At 49.5% G+C, this 19,672-nt stretch overlaps 1 protein-coding gene across 1 annotated transcript; it reads right to left on the bottom strand.

Annotated features, from left to right (window-relative positions):
• Positions 1–1,235: 1,235 nt before the first annotated feature.
• On the bottom strand, positions 1,236–18,209 carry LOC140389466 (EEF1A lysine methyltransferase 3-like). Its single transcript, XM_072473595.1, has 3 exons — positions 18,042–18,209; positions 2,780–2,891; positions 1,236–1,651 (listed from the first exon to the last, which is right to left on the bottom strand). Exons 1-3 carry the CDS (start codon positions 18,207–18,209, stop codon positions 1,236–1,238), a joined length of 696 nt encoding a protein of 231 aa, XP_072329696.1.
• Between the last annotated feature and the right edge of the window lie 1,463 nt (positions 18,210–19,672).

The raw sequence follows: 19,672 nt of genomic DNA, 5'->3' as shown, positions 1-19,672 counted from the left end.
GCGGAATGCTCCGCAACTTTGGGGGCCGAGCCCCAACATTGAGGGGCTAGGCCGGCGCCGGAGGAATTTCCGCCCCGCCAGCTGGCGGAAACGGCCTTTGTTACCCCGCCAGCTGGCGCGGAAATGACATCTCCGGGCGGCGCATGCACGGGAGCGTCAGCGGCCTCTGACAGTTTCCCACGCATGCGCAATGGAGGGAGTCTCTTCCACCTCTGCCATGGTGGAGACCGTGGCGGAGGCGGAAGGGAAAGAATGCCCCCACGGCACAGGCCCGCCCGCGGATCGGTGGGCCCCGATCGCGGGCCAGGCCACCGTGGGGGCACCCCCGGGGCCAGATCGCCCTGCGCCCCCCCCAGGACCCCGGAGCGCGCCCATGCCGCCTTGTCCCGCCGTTCAAAAGGTGGTTTAATCCACGCCGGCGGGACAGGCAATTTATTGGCGGGACTTCGGCCCATCCGGGCCGGAGAATCCAGCGGGGGGGCCCGCCAACCGGCGCGGCCCGATTCCCGCCCCCGCCGAATATCCGGTGCCGGAGACTTTGGCAACCGGCGGGGGCGGGATTCACGCCAGCCCCCGGCGATTCTCCGACCCGGCGGGGGGTCGGAGAAAGACGCCCAGGCCTGTGTTCATGCACGTTTGTAGCAATTGGACAAGCTGTTTGTGGTTGACTTCACTGCTCCTTCAGCCAGCAGAATGGGTGAATTCCAAATCTGCCTCAACAATGCACTGTGAGAATTTGATCGCCTTAATCAGGGAGATGTGGTCCCTGGTTAATATCTTAGTCAACACACCTCTGCCCTGTGTGTTAAACTCTCTCCTAATACCGCACTTCATTGAAGGGTAAGCTTAGTTTACCCCGGGATCCAAGACTGAATTTGTACCCAAGACCCCATGACACAGAAACAGTATCGTCTCTGGCAAAAGCAAACTTTCATTAAGCCTTCAGTGCCTGTGGACACCTGGAAAATGGCAGAAGTTTTCCACATGTAGTCTATTAATTTTTATGAGATACTCATGTGTAAATGGCATGAGATCAAACGGTATGTTGGATTTTAGATATAAGTTAATGAATCGTATAATTTTTCTTTCCAATCACTCGGTGAGGCTTCTAGTTGGAATGGGTGAAAAATAAATGTAAATTATAACATGCGAACAATGAAAGTTATTTAGTGAAAGATAATATTTGAAGAAAACATTGAGCTTAGAATGACCCAATCAAATGACAAACCAACTTCTCATTCTATAAATTGAGGGGATGTTGTGGTAGGAGTTTTGTCAGTCATTCTGTAAATGTTAACATCTTTGACTTCACATCTGCAAACTAGCTCAGTTTCAAAATACTGAGACAGGGTCAAATACGCCTGACTGATCAGTTTCGGGCTGTAGAACATCGTGGAGGCGAAATACACGATGGTCTTTTCGTTGCTGAGGTGCAGAAGTGTTTCCAGAATTAAAGGAATGTTCTGAGGAAAATACAAAATGTCCGAACCCAGGATATAGTCATAGTCGGAGGGGAACAGGGGGTGGTCACGGCCCCAGCGGAGGGCACGGACTTTGACCTGAAGTTTGAAGGAAGAAGGGATATTGAAAGACACATTCCGTTCGATTTGATTCAGCAGCTTCGGTTTGTCTGTAATGGTGACATCTCCACCTGAAAGAAGAAAAAGAGAGAGCTAACTCAGTTACTGATGTTATGATATGCAAACATGCAGATAATGATATACAGACAGGCACAGACAGGCAGCTAATGAACACAGAGAACAGGACATGACCAATGAGCAGGCAGGACACTCAGGGGTGGTATCTCACTATAAAAGGCACGAGGCACTCACACTCCGCCTCTTTCCACTGATGAACATCTACAGAGTGAGTCAGGGTGTATGTACAGTATCACACCTCCAGAATGTGGCGAAGAGCTAGTCTGGTTCAGTCAGACAGAGTAACCACACTTAGGTTAGCAGAGAGTCGACCTCATAGAGAACTGTGCGAACTGTGCAACTGGTTCAATAACTCAGATTGAACTAACTTCAAGGTCTGGAGTATCTTTTGGTTAAAGCTGCATCCAGTTGCAGCCTGTGTTATCCCAGAGGACATAACACAACAACTGATATCCTGCGAATGATGACACATCCCAAACTTTAGTCACGGACAACTCAATTATAGTTTACTTTTCCCACATTTTACTCATATTCTCGGAAGGTAACATCGCAAGTCAACATTGACTCTCTCGGTCTGATCACTCTCGGTAAGGAATCAATGTAACGGGGACAGCAGGCTAGAAGCCAGCTCCCCCCCCGCACCCCCCAATGCCTTTCACACTACACTCTTCTCCTCCAATCACAATTGGAGCCTATCAGCGTTTCAGTGGGCCTATCAGCAGCAAAATGCGGGAGAGAAGCCGAGTGTGATTGGAGGAGCAGTCACCTTAAAAATAAACATTGAACTCACTGACCAGCCTGACTGGTATTTCAACCATCTCTCTCAAGCAATGTTTTATAAAACCATAATGTAATGCTCGTTCCTTTTTATTCCAGCCCTTTCAGATCAAAGCCAACGTTGTATTGGCATTTAGAATAATCTTTAAAGATTAAACTAAAGTCTTCCCCTTGTTTCATGCATCCGAGTGGGAAAATCAATCAACAGTGATTGCTAAAGTAATATTTATCAGCCCAAGCATCTCACATCCACGCACACTCGTTGTTGGTCATTAGATCCATTCATACTTTAGAAAATTATACCTTTGTCCCTCCTCTGGTTACATAAAGTGTCTTTTACTCACCCAGAAGAGCAGCAAGAATGCTCACAATTCCAGTGCCCGCTCCAAGTTCAATCACTTTCTTATTCGAAAATCTTATTCCCTCTTTCTCAAAGTACTGACACAGACCAAGAGCCTTTAACATGAAAAAAAAATGTCGATATTACAAATATTACACAGGAATTCAGCAAAGAAAGAGCATCATATGAATACATGAACATGCAAACATACAAATTAAGAGCAGGAATAATCAATTTGCACTCTCGAGTCTGAGCCAACATTTAGAACAGGTTGGCAGATAAGATATAAGAACATAAGAACATAAGAACTAGGAGCAGGAGTAGGCCATCTGGCCCCTCGAGCCTGCTTCCCCATTCAATGAGATCATGGCTGATCTTTGTGGACTCAGCTCCACTTTCCGGCCCGAACACCATAACCCTTAATCCCTTTATTCTTCAAAAAACTATCTATCTTTATCTTAAAAACATTTAATGAAGGAGCCTAAACTACTTCACTGGGCAAGGAATTCCATAGATTAACAACCCTTTGGGTGAAGAAGTTCCTCCTAAACTCAGTCCTAAATCTACTTCCCCTTATTTTGAGGCTATGCCCCCTAGTTCTGCTTTCACCCGCCAGTGGAAACAACCTACCTGCATCTATCCTATCTATTCCCTTCATAATCTTATATGTTTCTATAAGATCCCCCCGCATCCTTCTAAATTCCAACGAGTACAGTCTCAGTCTACTCAACCTCTCCTCGTAATCCAACCCCTTCAGGTGTGGGATTAACCTAGTGAATCTCCTCTGCACACCCTCCAGTGCCAGTACCTCCTTTCTCAGGTAAGGAGACCAAAACTGAATACAATACTTCAGGTGTGGCCTCACTAACACCTTATACAATTGCAGCATAACCTCCCTAGTCTTAGTCTTAACCACCATCCCTCTAGCAATGAAGGACAAAACTCCATTTGCCTTCTTAATCACCTGTTGCACCTGTAAACCAACTTTTTGTGAATCATGCACTCGCACACCCAGGCCTCTCTGTTTTAATATTTTATCATTTAAATAATAATCCCTTTTGCTGTTATTCCTACCAAAATGGATAACCTCACATTTGTCGACATTGTATTTCATCTGCCAGACCCTAGCCCATTCACTTAACCTATCCAAATCCCTCTGCAGACTTCCAGTATCCTCTGCACTCTTTGCTTTACCACTCATTTTAGTGTCGTCTGCAAACTTGGACACATTGCACGTGGTCCCCAACTCCAAATCGTCTATGTAAATTGTGAACAATTGTGGGCCCAATGCTGATCCCTGAGGGACACCACTAGATACTGATTGCCAACCAGAGAAACACCCATTAATCCCCACTCTTTGCTTTCTATTAATTAACCAATCCTCTATCCGTGCTACTACTTTACCCTTAATGCCATGCATCTTTACCTTATGCAACAATCTTGGTCTCAAATCAAATATCCTGCCCCTCCCCCATAACTTGTGACCACTTGTCAATCAAGAAACGAAAATCTAGGCCCCCACCACTCCTCTCACGCACCCCACCCCGCCACACCATCACAACCACTGCCCCAAACTCCCCCCCCCCCCCACCGCATCCAGCCGCCACCCAGCAGCGACCCACCCAGGGCAACACCCAGTGTAGCCCCTGTAGCCAATGGTACACCTGGCATCAGGGACGGTGCCAGGGTCAGAGCCCCAACTGTGCCGGCCAGTGATGGGACCAGGGATGAGTGGATTGGGGGGAGTGAGATGCGGGAACGGATCCCGCAAAGCCAAATGGGGCCACCGTGTTACCCGTTGGACCTATTTGGCATGGGTGTATGCACCATGCTAACGTGTCGACATTTCACCGCCTGCAGACATTTCACCGACTGCAGACAATGAATATTGGAATACAACCAGCAATGGTGGCATCCAGCGAATCACCCCAGCCCTGGGGGATGCCCTCCTGCTGTACCAGCGGGAGATCCTCGAGGAAGAGGAGGAAGCTGCAGCAGCGTAGCGGGTGTAAAATGTGCGTGCAGCAGAGGGGTAGATGGAAACTGCCCAGGTGGAAGAGCCACTACAACAGGCCAAGGAGGAGGAGGTTCCAACGAGGTGCCACATGAGGCCTCGCATGTATCGACACCGACTGTCATTCGAGGACCTGCCGGACCGGTCTTGCCGTCAAATGTTCCGGCTGAACATAGAGACAGTGGGCGAAATTCTCCGGAAACGGCGCGATGTCCGCCGACAGGAGCCCAAAACGGCGCAAATCAGACGGGCATCGCGCCGCCCCAAAGGTGCATCTTTGGGGGCCGAGCCCCAACCTTGAGGGGCTGGGTCGGCGCCGGACGAATTTCCGCCCCGCCAGCTGGCGGAAAAGGCCTTTGGTGCCCCGCCAGCTGGCGCGGAAATGACATCTCCGGGCGGCGCATGCGCGGGAGCGTCAGCAGCCGCTGACAGCTTCCCACGCATGCGCAGTGGAGGGAGTCTCTTCCGCCTCCGCCATGGTGGAGACCGTGGCTAAGGCGGAAGGGAAAGAGTGCCCCCACGGCACAGGCCCGCCTGCGGATCGGTGGGCCCCCATCGCGGGCCAGGCCACTGTGGGGGCACCCCCCGAGGCCAGATCACCCCGCGCCCCCCCCCCGACCCCGGAGCCCGCCGATGCCGCCTTGTCCCGCCGGTAAGGTAGGTGATTTAATTTACGCCGGCGGGACAGGCAATTTATCGGCGGGACTTCGGCCCTTTTGGGCCGGAGAATCGAGCGGGGGGGCCCGCCAACCGGCGCGGCGCGATTCCCGCCCCCGCCGAATCTCCGGTGCCGGAGACTTCGGCAACCGGCGGGGGCGGGATTCACGCCAGTCCCTGGCGATTCTCCGACCCGGCGGGGGGTCAGAGAATCTCGCCCAGTGTGACATACCTGCAAGATAGTGACACATCTGGCACCACGGGGGTATGGGGAAGACACCCGCTCCCGATGGCAGTCAAGGTGATGATCGCCTTGAACATTTACACCACGGATTCCTTTCAGGTGCCAAGTGGGGACCTGTCTGTGATCTCACTGACCTGGGTGTGCAGGTGCATCCACACCATCACGGAGGCCCTACATCCACAGGTGGATCAATACCTCTGCTTTGATTTGGACCAAGCCCAACATGATGTCCCAGTCGGGGTTTGCCATCATCGCTAGGATGCCCCGTGTCCAGGGGGTGGTCGACGGCATGCATGACTCCTACCTGCAGATAACAGGCTGCTGTACACAAACCGAAAGGGGTTCCATTCGATGAATGTGCAGCTGGTGTGTGACCATGAGCTGCGCATCATTCAGTTCTGAGCCGATACCCGGGGACTGTGAATGACTTCTTCATCCTGTCTCACTCGACGATTCCTGACATGTTGATTCGCACCCCCGGCTGAGGGGTTATCTCCTGGGAGGCAGGAGTAATCCACTGTGGTCGTTGATGATGAAACAAATCTGCTCAACTACGGGGTGGGTCCTGGGTTGGCTGTAACACCGCATCTGGTGCATTGGATGGTGGATGATGACAACCCGCTCTGCGATGAGCTCTGGTGCTTCGCATCGTATGACAACGTCTGACTCCTGCCCGCACCAGCACTTTCCACCATCCACCTGGGTGATCCCTGTCTGCTAGCTGGCCAGTCCATCATGTGGTCCCAATGAATCTCTGAGGTGGCGATGTTGGGGGACGGTTGGGGGAGATGAGGTTGGTGACCATTCCCCCGCCTCCCCACAACGTCTGCCCATCCCCCCTCTGAGCCAGCCCAGACTAGCCAACTCCTCACACCCATCAGTCAATACATGGAGGCAGGTTGTAACAATGGTAACAGGTGTTTATTGTGAACAAATATGTACAGATTTGTGCCCTAACCCCGGTAACTAAACTGTGCCCTGCACCCATGCCAACTTATCTGGTGTCTACTTTTCTGGCCTTACGGGCCTCAACGCTACGTCTGGGTGGGTCCCCAGGCGGTACAGCAGGCGTGTTGGTGGCCTGCTCTGCTATCTGCCAAGATACCTCGGTCCCCGTTAGCGGGCATCATGGGGGGTGACCAAACCTGAATGGGCCGGGCCACTCCTCGGGTGTCACATGTGACATGGTGCCGCCCTGTTCTTCCCGCTGCTCACCAGATGTGCTATGGATGGGATTGGGTGTCCGAGTTTCTGCGGTGTTTCGACACTACCCTGCGGGAGGCACCGGCACAAGCCCAATCACCTTTTCTTCCCTCGTGGTGCCCAATGGACCCTGGGCTGCTCCATGGGACGGAGGTGCTTGAGCAGCTACACCCTGAGGCTCCGCCGCCACCTGGCACTGCCAGTCCTGGAGGCCCACTCTGGTCTCGACCACAGTCTGTGCTCTGGTGGACAGGGAGCACAGGGAGTGGACAATCTCCGTTTGTGACTGCGCCACATCACGCTGCGACTGTGTCACCATCTTCAGGGTTTGTGTCATATCAGACAGAAACTACGTATTCTCCCTCTGGGACTGGGACACCTCCGTCTGTGTCACCTCCCCCACCTGCCTCAGAAGGCATTTGACAAAGTCCCACGTAAGAGATTATTGTGCAAAACTAAAACGTATGGGATTGGGGGAAATGTATTGAGGTGGATAGAAAACTGGTTGGCAGATAGGAAACAAAAAGTAGGAATTAATGGGTCCTTTTCAAATTGGCAGGCAGTAACTAGTGGGGTGCCACAGGGAACAGTGCTGGAACCCCAGCTATTCACAATATATATCAATGATTTGGGTGAGGGAACAATATGTAACATCTCAAAGTTTGCAGATGATACCAAGTTGGGTGTTAGGGTGAACTGTGACGAGGATGCAAGGATCCTACAGTATGACCTGGACAGGTTGGCGAGTGGGCGAATCAATGGCAGATGCAGTATAATTTGGATAAGTGTGAGGTTATTCACTTTGGAAGCAAAAACAGGAAGGCAGATTACTACCTGAATGATTGTAAATTGGGAGAGGGGAGTGTGCAGCGGGACTGGGTGTCCTTGTGCACCAGTCGCTGAAGGTAAGCATGCAGGTGCAGCAGGCGGTAAAGAAGGCTAATGGTATGTTGGCCTTCATTGCGAGAGGTTTCGAGTATAGAAGGAGGGAAGTGTTTCTCTAATTATACTGGGTTTTGGTGAGGTCACACTTAGAATATTTTGTGCAGTTTTGCTTTCCTTCTCTGAGGAAGGATGTTCTTGCTCTCGAGGGAGTGCAGTGAATATTTACCGGACTAATTCCAGGGATGGCAGGACTGTCATATGAGGAGAGATTGACTCGATTGGGATTGTTCTCGCTGGAGTTCAGAAGAATGAGGGGGATCTCATAGAGACTTATAAAATTCTAACGGTACTAGACAGGGTAGATGCAGGGAAGATGTTCCCGATGGTGTGTGTGTCCAGAACCAGGGGTCACAGTCTGAGGATTCAGGGTAAACCATTTCGGACAGAGATGGGGAGACATTGCTTCACCCAAAGAGTGGTGAGCCTGTGGAATTCATTACCACAGGAAGTATTTGATTTTAAAATACTGAATATATTCAAGAGGCGGCTGGATATAGCCCTTGCGGAGAATGGGATCAAAGGCTATGGGGAGAAAGCAGGATTAGGCTATTGAGTTGGATGATCAGCCATGATGGTGATGAATGGCGGAGCAGGCTCGAAGGGCCAAAAGGCCTCCTCCTGCTCCTATCTCCTATGTATCTATATATGTATCTGTGTCTTCGCCACCTTAGTGAGCGCCTGGGCAATGCCACCTACGTTCCCAGCCATGGCCTACTGTGATTGGGCCATGCTCAGGTGCGCCGCTACAATTTTCTGGTGGCTCTGGGTCATGGTCGTCTGGGAGGCAGCAACCCTGTCATGGGCTTCAGCCAGTACCTGCACATAATTACCGTGGCCCCGGGCATGCCGATCCATAGCCGAATCCATCACTCCAATACCTCCACCTTGGACGCCCTACGTGCGATGTTGGCCTGGACCATCCACCCACTCGGATGCTTCTACCTCCTCCTGTTGCAATGGGTCAACTGTGTGGTGTGAACAAGAGAGTGTCCCAGAAGCCCAACCGACATGAGTGTCTCTGGGATGGTGGAAAGTGATGAAGATATCTGTGACCGAAGGTCAGTGTCATCCTCTGACCCGAGCTCTGGGGTGTCCTGAGTCTCAGGTGAAGGGCTGGTGTTCAAGCTGCCCCCATCACCGCCCGGCTACCGGCCAGCTCCAGGGCCCTCTGGTCTGCCATGGTTTGGGACCGCAGGTCTGGTGGTCCCCCTCCTGTCTTCACCCACTCTCGGCGGTTGTGTGCAGCCTTCTGCTGGGGGGTGGGGCACACAGTAAACAACTGTGTTAAACAATGCGACTTATGCAGCCCAGAGGGTGGGAAGCTCGTGGCCTCAGTGGCCAGAGCACCCGGAAATGGTGGCCTTGGGGTACCCGCAGTGTGGGGGTTCGGCTGCCCTCGGGGGGCTGGGTAGGATGCGGATGTGTGCGGGCGGTGTTCATGCCAGGGGCACAGTGCTGCCTACTCACCCAGGCCGCCCTGACGAGGTTGTGCAGTTTTCAGCTGCACTGCTGGCAGGTCCGGACTACATTGCCCATGGCACTGACTGTCTCTGCCACCTATGCCCAGACACAACGAACCGAGGGGGCCGGGAGCCTTCTTCCCTTCTTCCCAGACCGGGGTACAAGGGTGCCGTACACTCCTCCATGGCGTTCAAGAGAGTCTCGTGCCATGCTTCTGTGAACCTGGGTGCCACTCTCCTTACAGCCATCTTCTTGTCTGGGATGACGTGTGTGTGGGGTGTGGGGGGGGGCGGGGGAGAATTGTTTATATGCGGCTGCGCTTTTCAGCCTCCTGAGTATCAATCACGGACCCAGCGAATCCTTCTCCATTTTTCATTAGAATCGATTGTGTTCCACGTGACGCCAGTGCTAGTCCCTTCATAGCAGCAGAATCGGTGCCGGTGTGGCGCCCATGTTTCTGTCCAGAAAATCCACGGATTGTCCGTTGGAGTCAACACTTAGTGACAAAAACGAAGAATCCCGCCTCTGATCTACAGGCATTTAGAGAGGCAAGGATTGATTGGACAGTCAGTCTGGCTTTGTGAGTGGGAAATCATGGGCGAAATTCTCCCCCAACGGCGCGATGTCCGCCGACTGGCGCCAAAAACGGCGCCAATCAGACGGGCATCGCGCCGGCCCAAAGGTGCGGAATGCTCCGCATCTTTGGGGGCCGAGCCCCAACATTGAGGGGCTAGGCCGACGCCGGAGGGATTTCCGCCCCGCCAGCTGGCGGAAATGGTGTTTGTTGCCCCGCCAGCTGGCGCGGAAATGCGGCGCATGCGCGGGAGCGTGAGCGGCCGCCGACAGTTTACCGCGCATGCACAGTGGGGAGAGTCTCTTCCGCCTCCGCCATGGTGGAGGCCGTGGCGGAGGCGGAAGGGAAAGAGTGCCCCCACGGCACAGGCCCGCCCGCGGATTGGTGGGCCCCGATCGCGGGCCAGGCCACCGTGGGGGCACCCCCCCAGGGTCAGATCGCCCCGCGCCCACCCCAGGACCCCGGAGCCCGCCCACGCCGCCTGGTCCCGCCGGTAAATACCAGTTTTGATTTACGCCGGCGGGACAGGCAATTTCTGGACGGGACTTCGGCCCATCCGGGCCGGAGAATTGAGCGGGGGTCCCGCCAACCGGCGCGGCCCGATTCCCGCCCCCGCCCAATCTCCGGTACCGGAGACTTCGGCGGGAGCGGGATTCACGGTGGCCAACGGCCATTCTCCGACCCGGCGGGGGGTCGGAGAATGACGCCCCATGTCTCAGGAATCTGATTTAGTATTTTGAAGTGGTAACCAAGAAGGTAGATGTGGGCAGTGCAGTCGATGTTGTCTATATGGTCTTTAGCATGGCCTTTGACAAGGTACCGCAGGGTAGGTTGTTGCACACGGTTAAATCTCGCGGGATCCAGAGTGAGGTAGCCAATTGGGTACAAAATTGGCTTGACCACAGAAGACAAAGGGTGGTTGTAGGGGGTTGTTTTTCAAATTGGAGACCTGTGACAAGTGGTGCGCCTCAGGTCTCAGTGCTGGGTCCGCTAGTATTTGTTATATGTATTAATTATTTGGATTAGAATGTATGAGGCATGGTTGGTAGGTTTTCAGATGACACCAAGAGTGATGGCATTGTGGGCAGGAAATAAGACTATCTAGGATTGCAATGGGACCTTGATCAATTGGGCCAGTGGCCCGATGAATGGCAGATGGAGTTTAATTTAGGTTAATGAGAAGTGAATCATTTTAGTAATTCGAATCGGGGAACAACTTACTCAGTTAATGGCAGGATGTTGGGGAGTGTTACAGAACAAAGGGATCTAGGGGTACAAGTTCATAGCTCCTTGAAGGTGTAGTCGCAGGTGGACAGGGAGGTGAAGAAGGCATTCGGCATACTTGGTGCCATTGGTCAGAACATTGAATACAGGAGATGGACATCTTGTTGACATTGTTCAAGACATTATTAAGACCACACATGGAATACTGTGCACAGTTCTGGGCACCCTATTCTAGAAAGGATACTATTATACTAGAAAGAGTGCAGAAACGATTTACTACGATGCTACCGGGACTTGACGGCTTGAGTTAAAAGGAGGAACGAGATAGACTGGGACTTTCTTCGCTGAAGTGTAGGAGGCTTTGGGATGATCTTATAGAGATCCATAAAGTAATGAGGCGCATAGATAATGTCGATAGTCAACATCTTTTCCCAAATGTCGGGGAGTTTAAAACGAGAGGTTATAGGTTGAAGGTATGAGGAGAGAAATACAAAAGGTTCTAGGGGGGCAATTTGTTTCTCACAGACATTAGTGAGTGTCTGGAATGAGCTGGCAGAGGCAGTAGTAGAGGCGGGCAGAATGTTCTATTTTCAAAACATTTAGACAGTTATATGGGAAATCTGGATATGGGGGGTTATTGGCCAAATGCGGGAAATTGGGACCAGCTTAGTGGTAGAAATTGGTGGCTTGGACATAAACCAGAAAACCCTGTTTAAAGGTGTGGCCCAGCACACAGCACTCAAGACCTGGTTTGGATGCTCTGGTGCACTTTCAAAAACAGCAGGTTTGAATATCTTCCAGAAAACAACTATTTACTTTGAAGTTATCAAGCATTCTGGAAAGAGTTTTTAAAACTGAAGGTAGAGACACACTAAGATACTTGTCTGCCTGAATACAGCAGCCAAATGTGAAAACAAAAGTCAAAAACTCAGAGCCACCAAAAGAAGCACAAACCAAAACGAAAGTAAAACCCAGAGCCACAGGCCAGCTCCACCCACACCATGACATCACTGAAGCCATGTGATAAGACAAAAACATTTCTTAAAGGGACACTCCCATGACAGTACGTTTGCCATTCACATCTGAATCATTAATGGACATAGTAAACGACAAGACACCCAGGACTGATCCCTATGGTTCACATACGCTCCCAGTGACAAAAACAACATTCGACCATCACCATCTGCCTCCTTCCACAAAGCCAATCTTCAATAAAGTTTGCAAAGTTGCCCTGTAACCCCGATTATTGACCCTCACATGCCGAAAACATGTCAGAATCCATACAGTATATCAATTACACTGCCCTCACCTACACACGTTAGTCATCGCCATGAAAAATTCATGTCTAACCAATTATTGAAGGAGTAACCTGTGCTGTGGGTAAAAGGAAACCAATCAATGCACTGCGCTTCGATTTTTTAAATTTGCTATATTTTCCGATTACACAAAGATAGGTAGGAAAGTGAATTGTGATATAAAGACCCTACAATGGCACATAGAAAGATTAAGTGAGTGGGTAATTGTACAGCAAATGGAGTGTAATATGGACAAGGTTATAATTGTCCACTTTGGCAGAAAGAATTAAATAAATAGCTTACTAACAAAATGTGAGAGATTGCAGAGGTCTGAGATTTTTTTTATTCGTTCATGAGACGTGCACGTCGCAGGCTGCGCCAGCATTTATTGCCCATCCCTAATTGCCCTTGAGGGGCAGTTAGGAGTCAACCGCTGCGAGCTCTCCCTAACAAATCCTCTTTTTACTAATCGTTCTCCCTATTATGTATTTTCTTTTCTTTCATTTTATTTTCATGTACTTAATGATCTGTTGAGTTGCTCACAGAAAGATACTATTCACTGTACCTCGGTACACGTGACAATAAACAAAATCCAATCCAATCCAACATTTCTGTGGCTCTGGATTCACAGGTAGGGCAGACCAGGTAAGGGTGGCAGATTTCCACCCCAAAAGGTCGTTAATGAATCAGATGGCATTTTTTTAATGACAATCGACAATGATATCATAGTTATCACTAGTTTAATTCTTTTTCTTACAAATTTAGAGTACCAAATTATTTCTTTTCCAATTAAGGGGCAATTTAGCATGGCCAATCTACCTCACCTGCACATCTTTGGATTGTGGGGGTGAAACCCATGCAGACATGGAGAGAATGTGCAAACTCCATATGGACAGAGACCCAGGGCCGGGATTTGAACTGGGTCCTCAGCGCCATAGTCCCAGTGCTAACCAGTGCATCACATGCCGCCCCTCACTTTAATTCTGGATTTTTATTGAATTAAAACTTCTCCATCTGCAGTGGTGGGATTTGAACTTGGGACTCCTGTATTTCTGGATTATTAGCAGTGACAATACCATTACGCCACAGCATGAATGATCTACCCTACAGGATATTTCCAGCAATTCAATATGGATGGAGTTCTCTTGCCCTTGGATCACTGCTCCACCAGCAGCGAACCCTGGTCCATGGGTTTCCCGGCAGCATGGTGTGACTACAGTGCAAAATCCCACTGAAAAGGGGCAGGAGTAGATAATTCCACCACCAATGAATGGTGCACAGCCAAGAAACACGTGACTGGGGGACCGCAAAGTCCAGCCCAATGCCCCATTGTCCATCTCTCCATCAACAAGTAAATTATTTAAATCAATAATGACCCCACTTTTGACAACTCCTTAATTACACCTTCAGTAGGCACACTGCTATGTGAATTTTTAATAACATTACAGCACAAATATAAAATACATTAAATAACAATTTCGCTATTCATCAACCCGAGCTGCAGAGAATGTCCTAGTGCAAGATCTTGAACAGATAATGCCAACAATAAATTAGAAAAGCTAATATAATGCAATAGAGTGTCTATAGTACAGAAAGAAGCACTTCTTCCCACTGAGTCCACATTGGCCATCAAACACTGGTTTATTGTAATCTCATTTTCCAGCACTTGTTCCAAAGTCTTGTATTTTAGGGGTCACCTATTTAAGACATTATAAGATTTATTTTCGCTCAGAAGGAATTGACACATGAGAACTTCCACCCTCAAAAGGCAGTGGAATCAAACGCGGGATTCTCCTTTTGCACCAGGGCTGACGCGTATGGGACACATTCATCGCCTCCAGGGTGACCTACTGGGGAGGATGCTGGAGGGGGGACTGGCCAGGGGCATGGGCTCCGTAAGCCACCTCAACATATCCTCACTCCCGTCCCTGCGGCAACGCTCCACCTGCAACTCTCTCCATGATACATACCTGTTGCATACAGGTGGGGCCCCAGGGTCTGGTCCATGGGAGGGAGGATGATGACAACCCGCTCTGCGATGAACTCTGGTGCTCCACATCGTTTGACAATGTCTGTCTCCTGACAATGGTAGCACTTTGCACCGTCCACCCAGGTGATCCCTGTATGTGAGCTGGCCATTCCATCACACAGTCCCATCAAATCCCTAGGATGGAGGTAGTGAGGGTGATTGCCAGGTCTGGGGGGGGGGGGGGGTCTATGGAATCCAGGCCACCCACATGGTTCGCCAATTCTCTCCCCACCCCCCCCAACGGCCGCCCATTCCTCCCCAATGGCCAGCCCAGTCCACCCGTCACATCCATCTGACAGAGCACGAGGCAGGTTGTAAGGTGGCATCAGATGTTTAATGTAAACATTTACAAATTTGTGCCCTAACTCCTATAACTAAACTGTGCCCCACACCCACGCGAACCTAACTCGTGTATAACTGTCTGGCCTTATGGGCACTAATGCTACTCCGAGGTGGTACAACAGGAGTGGAGGCGGCCTGCTGTAATTCCCGCCCTGTGACCTGGGTCCCCATTGACATTCGTCTTTGGGGGTGACCGGGCCAGGCTGGGCCCGGGTGCTGCTCAAATGGCCCAGGTGGTGTGGTGCCACTCCGTTCTGCCCACTGCCCATCAGATGCACCAGAGACAGGATGGGGGTGGCCAACGCACTGCGGTGTTCCGGCACCTCGCCTGGGGAGTCACTTGGACTAGCCACATCACCTCCTCCTCCCTCAGGGTGTCTGATGACCCCGGGGCTACTCATGGGACGTCGGCGCGGGGAGAGCTATCCCCTGAGGCTCCCTCGGCACCTATTACATCCAGTCCTGGAGTCCTGCTCTGCTCTCGAAAAAGCTCTGCACGCTGGCGGCACAGGGAGTGGATTATCTCAGTGACTGTGCCATCTCCCTCTGGGACTGGGCCATTTCCCTCTGGACACCACAGTGTCCCAGCAGCCTCTTCATTAACATGCCCAACTGAGGTGATTGTCTCTGGGATGGTGGAGGGTGTAGGAGACAGCTGTGACGGAAAATCAATTTCATCCTCCGACCCGAGCTCTGGGGTCTCCTGAGTCTCGGATTAAGTGTGGATATGAAGGAGGGTATGAATGTTGGTGGATGTTGAAGGGCGAGCTGAAGCGGGTGCAAAAGGGGTGGGGGTGGGAGCTGAAGGAGAGGGGACCTGAATGGTAGGGGACTATTTACATTAATGATTTGGATGAGAATGTAGGAGGCATGGTTAGTAAGTTTGCAGATGACATCAAGATTGGTGACATAGTGGATACTGAAAAAGGTTATATAAGATTGCAACAGGATCTTGAACAATTGGGCCAGTGGGCCGATGAATGACAGATTGAGTTTAATTTGGATAAATGTGAGGTGATGCATTTTGGTAAGTCAAATCAGGGTAGGACCTATTCAGTTAATGGTAGGGAGTTGGAGAGAGTTACAGCACAAAGTGATCTAGGGGTACATGTTCCTTGAAGGATGGATAGGATGGTGAAGAAGGCAATCAGAATGCTTGGTTTTATTAGTCAGAATATTGAATACAGGAGTTGAGATGTCTTGTTGAAGTTATACAATATAGTAGTAAGACCACACACGGAATACTGTGTTCAGTTCTGGTCACCCTATTCTTGGAAGGGTATTGTTAAACTAGACAAAGTGCAGAAGAGATTTATGAGGATGCTACCAGGACTTGATAGTCTGACCTATAAGGAGATGCTGGATAGGCTGGGACATTTTACGCTGGAGCGTAGGAGGTTTAGAGGGATCTTATAAAGGTTTATTAAATAATGAGGGGCATAGATAAGGTAGATAGTTAGCATATTTTCCCAAAGGTAGAGGAGTCTAGAACTAGAGGACATCGGTTTATGGTGAGATGGGAGAGATACAAACGAGACCATAGACAAAATTTCTTCACACAGAGGGTGGTGAGCATCTGGAACGAGCTGTCAGAGGCAGTGGTAGAGGCGGGTACAATTTTTTCCTTTAAAAAACAGACAGTTACATGGGCAGGGTGAGTATAGAGGGATATGGGCCAAATGCGGGCAAGTGAGACTAGCTATGCGATAGAAATTGGACAGCATGGACAAGCTGGGCCACAGGACCAGTTTCCACGACATAAACATCTAAGACTATGACTAAAAGGAGTGTTCCCAGCGACCCCAGTGGGGTTTGTTTACTTGAGGAGGGGCGATGTCCTGTAGCCGATAAGGATGGATGGGGGTAAGGCTGTGCCACCCTCATGCCTAGAGGTGGTTTGGCGGAGAGAGTAACGTGGGCATTTAGTGACCGTGTGAGGTTGCACCTCCGGTATTAAGGGCCGGGAGTGTTTCCCCTGTTTGCGTGGCGTTGTGATGTCCATGGTGTGAGTTGTGGGGGACCTGCAACTTAACTTTGAAACCTGGGCATTGCTTAAAAATGGCATCCCAACCTCTGAATAACCAGTCTTGCTGGCGTCATTATTTCACAACTGCAGAAAAGATTCTTCTCTGGTTCCACATCCGTGTCGTTGTGGGCAGTGCGTCATTGACTGGCTGCAAGATTCTCTACTCCTGCCGCCTGAGAATGGGATTTCCCATTGAAGGCACCCCACAATCCTAGAGAACCCACGCGGAGGTGCACTGCCAGGGGGAAAATAAATAGCAAAGGTTGGAGACTTCTGGACTCGAAGTGTGGGATTTTCCAATGGAATCATCCCCCCCCCCCCCCCCCCCCCCAAGCTCCTGGATCGTGTGCACATACCTGGCGGAAATCACCCCATGACTCCCGCCCAAAATACGACACCGACATCTTTAGGGAGACTCACACCCGTGATCCTGTAAAATATCAGGACAGGCACGAGTAGATCCAATGGCAAATCCTCCTCTTAACTTGCCTGTTCGGATGTAATCTTCAGTGTTGGTCTGTGACTTGTGACGGAAGTTTAGGTAGGATTTATAATATTCCATTTGGAATTGAAACGAAATGTTTCATGATAATACAATGTGAGAATAGAAAAAGATGATGCAGGTTGACACAAGGAAATGTTATTTTGAACTTGATGTGAGGAACTTGTTCTTCAAGATGTTCAATATACGTTGGGCTAAAATAGAGCAGGTAGAAATGTAATAAGCGAATTATTTCACAAGTGTGTTGAACATTATAATAAGCGATATTGGAACTGCTCTGGATTAACATAGGTTGAATCGTCTTTCTCATCTATGCTGTCGTTGTCAACAGTCATTCTCCAGTACTGTTTTGGGAGTTTGCAATTTTCTAATGTGCAGGAGTCAAGAACTTTAAATATGATCATTGCCAATCTGGGCCTCATGGTAACCAAGTAGTGGCAGACTCTCCACCTTGACGGAGTATATATGCATTAATCCCTGCAGTATTTAAAGATTGCATGTGCTACAGGGCTAGAGTGAAAGATTATGCATAAGAGCAAGAAATTGCACATTTAAGCAAATAGCCTCGTCAACGTCTTCCCATCCTCTCTGCCCTCAAACAACTGCTGGTGAATTATTCGCTCTCGAAACAAACTTAACTCATCTCTGACAGTTAAATGCAGCTTTGGAAGATTAGTAACATAATCAATGCACCTAGTTCACGTCGGTTGAATCTGCACATTTGACAAAATGAAACTGAGGTGAACTTACAGCTTCCCAGACAATGGTTCCAAACCCTAGCTCAGACACTGGGTTCACACCGATTTCTAATTTGAAACCACAGGTTTCGTAGAATTCTTTCTTTGTGAAATCAACGTCTCCGTGGATGCAATGATAAGAGGTTTTTCCCATCAGTTTCATTATCTTCATCTCAGACATTTTGCCGGATTCTCCTCGGTTAATGGTGGATAAATTTGAAAGGCAGCCGTGTATCTTCACTTGATTCTTTCTCGGTAAAAAAATGAGGTTTTAGAATTGGAAAGTTTGGAAAGATCATTTGCTCTTTTCAGGGCATCAAGCAGAGTCCTGTAAACGTTTAGACGCATTAATGTAGAAATTAGTCTCAGTCGTTGAATTAAAACTGGCGGGGTCCGAGGGGACGCCTGTCATACCTTCCACCCTCAGCAGTATTGAACCAGAGAGAGTGAATATCGAGCGGGTCGGGGACCAAATGATGGATTTGATACCGCTTGCCTTCTGCAACTTCCCAAGCGACTATAAAAATGAACATTGACTAAGGGAAGAGTGGAGCAGTGGAGCTGATACAATTATATCAATGACAACTGCGGGAAGTATAACCGTTCCAAAGAAAGTTGTACATTTTGGTCTGAACATGACGTCTCGTATTGTTTTAAGTAAATGAAACTGTTGCAAGAAACAAATAACAATCTATCAATTAATGACAGAAATTACATTTAGTAATGCACAACATAAAATATTGGCCTTGTGGCGCGAAAGTGCTTCACATTTCACTGATATTCAATCCCAAATTGACAACCTTCAGATCGTGGAAAATATAGAAATTATCTCAACTGGCCACGGAGAAGCATAGAGAGATAGAAATGATACATCATAGAAATGGATCATCCGCCCCATCTTGCCTATGTTGACTCAAAGACACCCAGGAGGGGTTTCTAATCCCATCTTCCTGTACCTGACACATCACACTACAATTTACAGCACTTAAGGTGTAGATGCAGGTTCTTTTTAAAATAGTTTAGGCTATCTGTCTCCACCATCAACTCTGACAGGGAATTTCAGACACCTGGCACTCACTGTATAAAAACTGTTTTCTCTCGTGCCCCCTCTAATCCTTCTGCCACTTCGATTGAATCTCCAACCCCGATTTTTGAACTCTCTGCAAAGGGAAAAAGGTTCCTCCTGTCTAGTCTAACTCTACCGCTCACAATCGTGCCACATCTCAGCCTTCTCTGTTCCAAAGAAAACAGCCCAACCTCTCCGATCCCTCGTTGGAGCAAAACGTCTCCAGTCACCGCAGCATTTCAGAAGATTTTCTCTGCACTCTCTCCAGAGCAATCACATCCTTCTAGTAAGGGGGCAACTAGAACTGCACTCATTATTACAGTTGTGGCCTCACCTGTGTCTTACACAGTTGGACCTCTATATCCCTACCTTTGTATTCTACGCCACTACCATTGATAGAGAGCATACCTTTGCCTTCTTTACAACCTTTTTATTTCTCCAATTAAGTGGCAATTTTAACATGACCAACCCACCTATCCTGTGCATCTTTAGGTTGTGGGGGTAAGACCAATGAAGATAGGGGAGAATGTGCAAACTCCACACGGACAGTGGATCTGGATCAAAGCCGGATCCTCAGC

Source organism: Scyliorhinus torazame, chromosome 14 (assembly GCF_047496885.1).
Source record: "Scyliorhinus torazame isolate Kashiwa2021f chromosome 14, sScyTor2.1, whole genome shotgun sequence".
In the NCBI taxonomy this organism is placed as follows: Eukaryota; Metazoa; Chordata; class Chondrichthyes; order Carcharhiniformes; family Scyliorhinidae; genus Scyliorhinus; species Scyliorhinus torazame.
The sequence above is the reverse complement of the archived record's forward strand: the minus strand, read 5'-3'. Positions and strand labels throughout refer to the sequence as shown.

Coding starts and splice junctions, on each gene's coding strand:
- LOC140389466 (XM_072473595.1), bottom strand. CDS start 18,209: ATGTCTGAGATGAAGATAATGAAACTGATGGGAAAAACCTCTTATCAT. Junction 2,892..18,041: donor GAACCATTGTCTGGGAAGCT/GTAAGTTCACCT, acceptor TTCATGTTAAAG/GCTCTTGGTCTGTGTCAGTA. Junction 1,652..2,779: donor CATTCTTGCTGCTCTTCTGG/GTGAGTAAAAGA, acceptor TTCTTCTTTCAG/GTGGAGATGTCACCATTACA.